Source organism: Arachis hypogaea, chromosome 17 (assembly GCF_003086295.3).
Source record: "Arachis hypogaea cultivar Tifrunner chromosome 17, arahy.Tifrunner.gnm2.J5K5, whole genome shotgun sequence".
Classification (NCBI taxonomy): Eukaryota; Viridiplantae; Streptophyta; class Magnoliopsida; order Fabales; family Fabaceae; genus Arachis; species Arachis hypogaea.
Window position 1 is genome coordinate 39,889,822 of NC_092052.1, and position 11,420 is coordinate 39,901,241.

Below are 11,420 nucleotides of genomic sequence, written 5' to 3' on the forward strand. Positions count from 1 at the left end.
CTGTTATTTTTATTTAGATAAATATGTCTTTAAATGTGTGATACAAAATTTTATATTCTTACTTTTGTAAAATTTAGGTATCTTAACATAATAAAATATTTTTGAAGACAAAAACATTCTATCCAAAATTCTTTAGGAACCTATTAAAAATATACTAAAAAAAAAACTAATTTAATATTTCAAAACACTACTTATATCTATATTTCGTGTAGCAAATATGATTTTGTTTACCCATATTCTTTTCTTAGTATTTCATAATTGCAAACAAATGCAACATTGAAGAACTAAAACACTATTTTCATAGAGGAGGATGTTTGTGACAATTTACTAAGTAGTTTTTTTCCTATAGAAAAAGCATTTAAACTAGTCAGATAATGAGAACAGAAAAAATATTTATATTGCCTCCAAAAATTATATTAATTTGAACCCGTATTTATAATAAGTTGGCCCTACTACTAAAAGTATCTAGCTCAGGTTCAAATGGTTAACCTGCTGCCAAGCTTTCGGTTTATATAGCTTTAGTTTATCTTCAGTTGCACAAAACTCGATTGTATCCCCATATGTCTCTAATTTCTTTATCTGTTTCTAGCTCATCAATTAGAAGTTTAGAACTATATCATCTGATAAATTTGCAGATTTTGTAGCAAAATCCATTATTTACTAATAATTAAAATGAAGTAGGATTTATACAAAAATGTTTTAAACTCTACATACATGGGAACCCAACAACACTGAGAGAGAGATAGTACATCCTGTTATACAAAATTCATATACAGCTATATGAACTGTTTTTTAAGTACACGTGATTTCTATAATACAATCAATTCCTGAATCTACACAATGAAATATTTACATCAACGAATTGCAAGCTCCAATGTCACACTTCATACATTCAAATTCATCCAGATCTCTTGACTCCAAATTCAGGCACAATGTTTGATTCTCAAAAGAGACAGAGAGTGAGAGACAGGAATCAGCATAGCAGTATTATAACATTTTCATACAGAGGTTAGAGCATCACAAACTGCTTTATTCTTGAACCATAATCTGCTCCCTCATGGTTCACAAGTTCCTTCTTTTTTTTTTCTTTTTTTTAAACAGTATTTACATTATACACAGTTATTGGCTTAACCACAAAAGTGGGATTTCTTCATGCAGACACAAGGAATCACAATGATTAGTGTTTGTCCATCAGGTGTTTCGAAGAGCCGAAAGCCAGTTTTCCACATATTTCTTGCTCTCTGCAGATAGGAAAACAGTGATGCTATTTAGTACAACGATCTTAGTCAGAAGGAATTATGAATTTGAAATGCTAAAATTTGATTGTGCATGCAATTAATAAGTAAATAAAAGAAATCAAACGCCACCTAATCTTTGTAACTATTGATTTACCGTGTTTTCGTACTAAACAGTATTATTCAATGTGAACACAGTCCAAGTGAACATCAACCTTTTATGTCAATGTTACTACAGAAAAAGTTCACCCGAACTTTTCCATTGGATTTAAAACTAGCTCATGATTGTGAACATCAACCCCAAATCACATTTACCTAATTCTGAATTTAAATATAGATGCAGCAAGATCGCTCACTCCTCTGCTTATCTTCATTTATAACATGATTTTTAACTTTGTTTATAAGAGAAAGGGGCAAAAATCCACAAGATATGCAATATGAATTGCAAAATGATATGCCTAACAATTCAGACAGCTAAGTCTAACCAAAAATTTATATGTAGCTAGTCTTCTTTCGACTAGCAGATTGTATTGTATTTCCATAGCTGATGAAAAAAAAAAACCTTTCATGGTGTTAAAAATATGAAACCAACATTCTGAAAGGATTTTATTTTCTTAACTACTGTTCAATCAAAACCCATGTCTTTAAATTATAATGACTTCTTAAAACAGAAGAGAAACTTAAATTGACAACTGCTTAAGGACGAACTCTCATAGATGTTAATGAAAAGATGCTCTTACCATCTGAATAACTATCAGGGAAGTTCCCAACACCGCTCAGAAAGTTGCTTCCCGGGTCTTCCACCATCATATCATAAGCTTGTTCTCGCCCGTAGCAGGGAACCAGCACGGCAAAGCTGTTATCTGTTTCATCATCACTTGGGAACCCAGGTCCATGAGGTTCCAACCAGCCAATTGACCAGTCAGAATCATCGGATTCAGAACCAGAGACACATCCACCATCAGATGGAACCAGAACAACATCATATTCCCTATCCATCTTCCTCTCTTCCCTACTATGCCATTTACGCTTCACCCTCCTCGTCGAAGAGCCCATGTTAGCCTGCTTGAGCAAAGGAAACCTCAAAACATCCGATTCCCACATATTCGAATCGGCTGAAGGATTTATCAAAGAACCGTTTGAGATTCTTGGCTCTTGATGCTTTCCACTCCATAACCACCATGATAGGTTGGTAAAAGCCACAGCCATTTACCCAGCGGTGTCAAAATTCTGCAGCAAAACTCTTTGATAATCCAATAGGCACAAGCTCTTGTTGAACAAGAAAGCTATCTCTTGCAGGAGAAACCTATAATGAAGAACTTGATTAATTACTACAAAACCACACCAAAACAAAGAAGCCCTATCAATCAAAGTGAAAACAATGTTGATGAAAAAGAAGAAAAGAACGAAAATCCCACGTTTTAAATTTTAAAGAAGTATCTGAATAAGAAAACACGAGTATGTTTTTTCCTCTATATAAACCTTTTTGAAGAAAAAAAAACGTGTATGACAAGAAAATGGTAGGTGCTAGTTGAATTCCAAGAACAAACAGCTAGTAGAGTTGAATTGTTCAGCATGGCTATTCAATGGTTTTTGTGGCCACCATATATAAGTTCAAGAGAAAGACAAATACAAACTCTTAGCATTGGTGCTAAAATTTTGTTTGTTATATACATTGAATGTATACACCCAAAAAACAAAGCCAAAAACAATATTCTAAAGTACATTGAATCAAGACAATTATTCTCAAAACAGTAAGAAACAATTAAAATCGACCTTGACACATAAGCAAGTATAATAGCAGAATCAAACCAGAAATCTACACAAAACAAAAGAAAGAAAGAAGGGGGGGGGGGGGGGGATCCAGAAATAGCAAAAACCTTAAAATAGCCAAAACTTGAAAGAATCCAATCCAATTTTACCTTCAAAACTTGACTCATTTTTTCAGTACATGCTTAGCTCTTAAACGAAAATCGCAATTTAGAAGAAATTAAAAAATAAAAAATAAAATTGTTAAAACAAACACAACAGAATCCAATAAAAAAAATCTTTTTAATATTTTTCGTAATCGGATAACAAAGTCGAGAAAAGATGAGAGGAACTGAAAAGCTGAACGCCAAAAACCGGTTTCGAAAGTTCGCTTTTTTTTAGGAAGATTCAGAGCATCAAGGAACTCCTAATTAAGGTTAAAACAAAAAAAGGTAAATAATAAAAGAACTGACAAAAAATAAAAAATCGCCATTAATCATGAATGAATACCTAAGCGTTAAAATCTGAGAAAGTGTCTATTATTAAAAAATTTAGCCCCAAAAAGTACCAGCCAATCGAAACCCTCGTTTTCACGAACAATGGATGACCTTTTTTTCCCCAACTTACAGAAAAAGGGAACAACAAAGAAGTTGGAAGAAAGAAAGAGAGAGAGAGAAACGCAAACGCTTAAGGTTCTTTTATATAATAGGAAGTGCAGGCACCGTTGGATGAATCGGGTAAACACGTGGCCTGAGGAGAGACGTTGGATGGGTTACGGGTGTTCCAATCATGTGAGAATGTTGTTCAGTGGGTGCAGAAACAGGTAACAACTAACGAGAGTCACAAGTAATTTTGACTATAGACGCATCAAATATTGTGTTTTAAAATACTCAGTCAGTATATTATATTTTTTTGTTAAAAAAAATAATTTATTTTTTATTATTACTATTAGTTTTTTATAATTATGTTTTTTTTTATTTTATATAAAAAGTAAGATAAATTAAATTTTTATTATTTATTTTATTTTATATTTTTTATATTTATATTTTTTTATTCTATTTTCAAAATCAATAACTTAAAGGATTACGTGGACCAGGAATAGAGAATAATAAAAGAGGTGGTGAATTACTTCATAAGCAGCCAACTGAAAGAGGAGAAAGAAAGGGGGATTTGGGTTGTTATAGCGTAGCGTGCACCCAAATTCGCAGAGTGAAACGACCGTTGAACTCCACGTGGCCATTTGGCGGGTATGGATTGCTTTTCTGTTTCGTCCAGTTCGTTTAGTTCCTGTTTGTTTGAATAATTTACATATGATTCCGCTAATTTCTTTCTTCCGCTAATCTCTTTCTTTAATAGTGTAATAGAGAAATAGTGATTGCTATGCCCCCTAAAAGTGTTTGTCTAACTTACTAAAAAGGGTTAAAAATTAATATTTAATTTTAAAAGTATAAAAGTAAATAATTATTAAATATTCAAATGTTGTCATAAAAAATAAGTTAGGCAAAAGTTAGGCACCAAGTTATAGGTACCATAGAATTCACCTAGAGAAATATTAGATCAGAGAAACTCTACATTCTACATCCATATAATTTCTTCATCAAAGCTATTTAAGTATTTTCTTCTAGACACGCCTCCTCCACTTCCTCACTCATTTGTCATACACGCGCCTCATATAACATAAGTTTTTTGCTGCGTGATAAACATTTCCTCAACGTAAAACTTTCTGCTATAACCTAAACCTTATTCTTTTTCGTATGTTCGTTCTTCTTCTTCTTCTTCTTTTTCAACGTAATAAGCTTTGTCATTCTCCCTCTGTTCGTGTTTTTTTTATTGTTTTTTTCTTTTTCTCTGCTCGCGATCTTCATTATTGATCTGCATTGAATTCAATGTAATAAGCTCCGTCATTCTTCTTCTTCTTCGTCTTCTTCTTCGATCTTCACCTCTGAATCGAAACAATGAATGATTCAACTTCAAATCAGTTGAATGAGAACGATTTGGTTTATTCTTCTGAAACGAATCATGCTGATAAGGTTTGGATTATTCAATTTTAAATCAAATATAATGGAATGCAATTGTTAATTTTATTTGAATTGAATTCAATGGACGTAGGTGTTTTTGAATCTAAATTAAATTGAATTGAATTGATAATATCTAAATTGTAGACAGAGGTGTTTCGAATTTGATTTTGTATAATAGATTATGTTTCGTTCACTAAATACTATACAATTGTTTCACCATGAGTACCTGTTCGGTTCGGTATGCAGAAAGGAGTTTGAATTTAATTTTTTTTACTGGATTATGTTTCGTTCACTCAGTACTATAGAGTTGTTTCACCATGAGTATGTGTTCGGTTCGATATACAGAAAGGAGTTTGAATTTGAATATATATAATGGATTATGTTTCGTTCACTGAGTAATATATAATTGTTTTACCGTAATGACGCTTTCGGTTCACTGTGCAGACCAGCTGTGTTGTGGATGAAAAATTTGTCCTAAAGGTGGAAATGATTTTCAAGACACTAGAAGAAGCTAGAAAGTTCTACAAACATTATCCCAAACTTGATGGTTTTTCTACCAAAATAAGGAACACAACTCGGGACGGAGACAAGATTAAGAATCAACTAATTGTATGCAGCAGAGAGGAGAGGTGGAAATCTAAGATATCTCCAACTAATATACGATTTTATTATGTCTTTTACAGTTGAACCTTTTAGACTGCGGATCAACGATTTAGTCATGCTCCAGCCTTTACAATGCACTGGATATGAATTATCGGAGAGAGGATTATACAAGTTTTAGTTTTTATTAATATAAATTTCTTTTCACCCATGAGCCAATTTTGGTTCACTAAGGTTATAGGAGAGTTAATTTCTGACTGTTGTTAGTGTTTAATGAATAGTCACTTTTTTCGTTTTTGATATTTGCTTTTGTGAAATTCTTTATTCAAAAGTCACTTTTCTCTTTATTGAATAGTCAATTTATTGTGCTATGTCAGAGAATTCAGGTGTTTCTGAAACTGAATACTGATAGAAATATTTTTTTATAATTAGCTCTCTGCTAGATATATGCAGCTTTTCGGTTCATCGAGTGTATTAATTTCGGTTCACTGTATTTTTTGGTGTTATTAATATCTTGATAAATACACTGATTCCATTTACTGTGAACCTGGAACAAAACAGCAATCAGATAGTTCCAACAGATATATAGATTAACATCTCAGACCGATAGGATAAGGAGCAAAGCATCTTGAATCAGATAAAAATATTAACATTAGATATATACATTGATATTAAGATTAAATATATAGATTAACATTTACATTAATATTTACATGAATACATTGAAAGAAGCATTGTTTGTTTTTTTAAATAACTTAAACAAAATATTGTTAATTACAACCAGTGAATCATAATATATCCTATTTACTCTCTAAATCCACATATGAGAATTTACAATAAGGGCTGGAGAGGGTAGCAGATGGTTTTGGGAGTCTTATTGCCTCAAATTCCCGAATCACTTGGTCTCTAATTTTGTTCATTTCGTGCAACAGAATATTTGGACCATATTCATGCCTGAAGCGATCAATCTCATCCTACATTTTAATTGAAAGGAATTAGTTACATAAGAAATGAACTCAACTGAAATGATAAATGAAAGAACTGAAATGATAAATGTCCCAGCCCACGAACCGAACCCACTTGATGCACTGAATAAAACATGATAAATAATGAAACAGCTAGAAAAGCATTGCTGCATGCAATCAGAATAACCCTAAACCCTGAACACATTATATATCAAGTGAATGAAAATCACTAGGCCCACCGAACCGAACACAATCCATATGATGAATAAATCGTTATAAGCTTTCAATTATCAAGAATAGTATTTCTTCATACAATAGAAGTCAACTGAATAGAGTAACAATTAAGTTCAAAGCCCTAGTTACACTATCCACTGAACTAAATGAAAATAAGAACAAATTTCATTTAAAGCTCTAGTTATACTCTAAAAATGCAATTAGAATAAACCCTAAACCCTGAACACACTAAATATCAAGTAAATAAAAATCAACAAGGCCACCGAGCCGAACAGAATTCATGTGGTGAATGAATTGTTATAAGCTTTCTATCATGAAGAATAGTATTTCATAAACTTTCGATCATCAAGAATAGTATTTGTCCATGCAATAGAAGTCAACTGACCAGAGTAACAACCAAGTTCAAAGTCCTAGTTACACTATCCACTGAATTGAATGATAATAAGAACAAATTTAATTCAAAGCCCTAGTTATACTGTAAAAACGCAATCAGAATAAACCTTAAACCCTGAACACACTAAATATCAAGTGAATGAGAATCACCAAGCCCACCGAACCGAACACAATCCATGTGGTGAATAAATCATTATAAGCTTTCAATTATTATGAATAGTATTTCTCCATGCAATAGAAGTCAATTGAATAGAGTAACAATCAAGTTCAAAATTCTAGTTACACTATCTACTGAATTGAATGATAATAAGAACAAATTTCATTCAAAATCTTAATTATAATGTAAAAATGCAATCAGAATAAACCCTAAATTCTGAACACACTAAATATCAAGTGAATGAGAATCACCAAGCCCACCGAACCGAACACAATCCATGTGGTGAATAAATCATTATAAACTTTCAATTATCAAGAATAGTATTTCATAAACTTTCAATCATCAAGAATAGTATTTCTCCATGTAAAAGAAGAACTAAACAGAGTAACAATCAAGTTCAAAGCCCTAGTTACACTATCCATTGAACTGAATAAAAATAAGAAAAAATTTTATTCAAAGCCCTAGTTATACTATAAAAATACAATCAGAATACGTCGATTTACTGAATGAAAGAAATCATTCCAGTAAAGCTCAAATGCAACTAGGAAAAATACTACATTGCAAGATTTCAAATGAACAGTAATTTTTCTCATACCTTTGTTAGTCTCTATTACTGTTTTCGTTTGTTTTTGCTTGTTCGTGGTGAAATCTTATCACAATTCTTCTCCAGTAGTGGTTTTCGCAAAGAACGTGACTGAAATTTGAGTGATTTTGAGAGAGATTTGAAGAGAAAGAGCGGTTTCGTGTAGTGATTTCGTGTTGAGGAAGAAGTAAAGTTTTTTCATAATGAGCGCGAAGTAACGAAGGGTTTTAAGGTATGTGTTTTCACTCGTCATTAATGCGCATGTAACTGATGTGTAGCATGAAACCACTTAGAAAGATGGGTTGCAGGCTTTATGGTCAATATTGGAAAATGAACAGCATATATAGCTGAGTTATGGGGTATATATCATGGATTGAAGGTTGCTTGGGACATAGGGATTCGAAAGGTTATTATAGAATCAGATTCTAAATCTGCGATAGAAACTCTGGTTCATAAAGAAAAAATAGAGGAACATCCTAAAGCTTTGGTGCGTAGCATAGGAGAGTTCATGAAAAGAGATTGGCAGATCAAGATCAAGCACACTTACAGGGAAGGAAACAGAGCAGCAGATTGGCTTGCCAAAAAAGTTTAGACATATATCCAGGTTTATGTTTATTGATCAACCCCAAGAGAGCTAAGAAGGATTCTTGATGAAGACATTAGGGGCACGATGTTGCCAAGGCTAGTTTCTGGTTGTTAGTTTTCTTTTTGTTGGACGTAAAGCCCCTTTGTTGACCGAAAAAAAAAAGATAGTAGATAGTTAATATTTTTTATATGGATGATGTATAGTTAGTATAAAATAAGTTTACATGTATACTTTATGAAATAGTGATGGAACAAATTTCGTATGAGGGGGTGTCAAACAAACACAAAAAATAATTTATTGAATAATTATATCTTTTAGATTAATTTATACAAACAAATTGTTTAAAAATAAAAATTATATTAATATTTTAAAGTAAATTAGTTTATATACATATATTCTAAAGTAAATTTATGTAAATCGAAACAATTAAATTTAATTTACACTTTGATTTACACTATAATAAAGGTACATGATAATTGATTCGATTTACTACTTGTACATATTATTGACATTAATTATTTATTTATTTTATATTAACTTTAAAACATAAATATCAAGAAGAAAATACCCTCATTTGGATTCAAATAAAATATCAAAAACATTAAAATGAATAAGAATAGAAATTCAACTTTTGTGTTTTAGTTCAAATTTCATAAAATTTACATCTTTATAATCTTATGAATTTAAAACGGAATAATAAACGATTTCTAAAAATTCATTAAAAATCATTCTTTAACTCATTAGCACCTAAACAAATCATTACTGGGATTTTGATATTGAAAAAAATTAATATAAAGTATAGCCCTCCAATGTGGCATAGAAGTTAAAACTTGTATATTAACTTAAAGGGTTAAGTACGATTTTGGTCCCTAACGTAGAGGCTGAAAATTTATTCTGTCCTCGACCTTTTTTAGCTACAAAATAGTTCTGAAGATTTCAGTTTATTTTAAAATCGTCTTTTTTATCAATTTTTTATTTTTATTACCAAATTATCCCTCATTAAAAAAATTATAAAATAAAATAAAAAAGAAAAAAAGGGTCGAAAGGCCACGAAAGGGAGAAAGAGAATGGGGGGGGGGAGGTGAAGAAAGAGAATTCGGGGGGAGAGGGAAGGGAAGAAGGGGTAAGGGACCACCGCACCGCTGCATTGCCGCACCACCGCCTGTGATTGGAAGGGGAACATACAGCAAGAAAGGAGAAAGCTAAGGGAGAAAAGTGAGATCGGAAGGGATCGGAAGGAGAAACCGCGTTCAGCGCCGCCGCTGCCACTCGCACGTTGCTCGCCGTTTCTGCTCCTCCTCTCTCTCTGCCACTGCTCCGCTGCTACCGTCGGCTTCTGCTTCTGCTTCGCCTTCTACTTCTACTTTCGATTCTACTTCTGTATTTGCATTTGGATCTGCTTCTTCTTCTGCATCTGCATCTGGATCTGTTTTTGCTTCTTCTTCTTTTGCATCTGTCATTTTTTTTTTATTTTATTGTTATTATGTGTTGATTTTGTTGTTGAATTTGATGTTGTTAGTTTTTACATTTGAATAATCTTGAATCTAATTATTGGTATTTGGTGGGAGTAAGAGAGGTGGTGGTTGTGGTTCTGCTTCCGGTTGATTTTGGGGAAGAAAGGGGAATGGTGGTGGTTCTGCTTCTGGTTGATTTTAGAGAAGAAGGGAGAAGGGTATTTTCGTCCGAAGGATGATTTTTAAACAAAATGAAACCTTGGGACCATTTTGTAGCGAAAAATAGGCCAGGACAAAATAAATTTTCGGCCTCTACGTTAGGGACCAAAATCGTACTTAACCCTAACTTAAAAGTAAGGAATATCAATAATCATCAGTACTAAATCGAAGCTAGTAAATTCGATTTACCTTAGTCTTGCCCTCTAATAAATAGAATCCAATAAATTCGATTTACCATGTGCTTCCAACTTAGTGTAAATCAAATCCAATTGATTCGATTTACATTGAAAAAGATTAAATCGAATTTAATTGATTTGATTTACACAAAACTAAAATCAGATATGCATGTAAGCCATTTTATTTTAAAATATTTGTGTAATATTGATTCCCATTTGATTTGTTTGTGTGATTTATCCTATCTTTTAAGTTATTAATTATATTTTATTATGTTTATGTTATAGTATCTTAAAAAGTATTATTAAAATTAAAGTAATATTTTTGTGCTATTTAACGATGCTTTTCAATTTTAAAAATAAAAAATATTATCGAAATATAAAAAAATATATAATTTTAATTTTAACAATATTTATATAGTTATTATAATTACTAAAATTTGTTTTTTATCTTATATAAAACTTAAGGCTCAAAAATATAATTTTAGGAATATATTTTTATTTTATGTGTTTAACAGTAATACTTCATGAAACTAAAATCCTCAATAATTATATTTGAAGTGAATTCTAAAATAATCTAATTTTTATATAATATTATTCAATAGATTAATACGTTATTTAATAAAATTTTGAATATTGAAAATAAAAGATATTATTCAATAGAACAATTGTACAAAAAACAATGCATACAAATACATACATAAAAAATAATTAATTTGAGTCTCAAATAAAATATAGAACGGTACTTTTATTATTTAGGTTATATTATTTTTTAAATTATATACTACTCTTGAATAGAAAAAATTTGCTATATTAGTCCATGTAAAATTCTATAATATAACACTATAAGAAAAAGTAGTATTTATAATAAAAAAATATTATTATAAAAAATCTAAATTTTGAAATGAAAGGTATTTATAACAAAAAATAGATTGTTGCAGGATATTTCGTTACAAAAAATTTTTGTAACAAAAAATAAAATTGTTACAATATAAAGTAATATTTTGTAACAATTTTTTTAATACAAAAACTAAAATTTGTTACAAAAATGATA

At 31.0% G+C, this 11,420-nt stretch overlaps 1 protein-coding gene across 3 annotated transcripts; it reads right to left on the bottom strand.

The window, feature by feature from the left end:
- Window positions 1-636: 636 nt before the first annotated feature.
- LOC112765296 (uncharacterized) lies at window positions 637-3,842 on the bottom strand. 3 transcript variants are annotated; one of them, XM_025811206.3, is made up of 3 exons: window positions 3,495-3,842; window positions 1,976-2,541; window positions 637-1,241 (listed from the first exon to the last, which is right to left on the bottom strand). In XM_025811206.3, exons 2-3 carry the CDS (start codon window positions 2,442-2,444, stop codon window positions 1,192-1,194), a joined length of 519 nt encoding a protein of 172 aa, XP_025666991.1. In that variant the 5' UTR covers window positions 2,445-2,541; window positions 3,495-3,842; the 3' UTR covers window positions 637-1,191. The 3 variants fall into 3 exon arrangements, with proteins under 3 accessions (XP_025666991.1, XP_025666992.1, XP_029150484.1); XM_025811207.3 differs by having other exon boundaries at window positions 3,553-3,828; XM_029294651.2 differs by having other exon boundaries at window positions 2,718-3,662.
- Window positions 3,843-11,420: the final 7,578 nt, after the last annotated feature.

Bases quoted from the DNA above. Each gene is read 5' to 3' on its own strand.
- LOC112765296 (XM_025811206.3), bottom strand. From the start codon at position 2,444: ATGGCTGTGGCTTTTACCAACCTATCATGGTGGTTATGGAGTGGAAAG. The intron at 1,242-1,975 runs GTAAGAGCATCT...TCCTATCTGCAG, and splicing joins CCCTGATAGTTATTCAGATG to AGAGCAAGAAATATGTGGAA.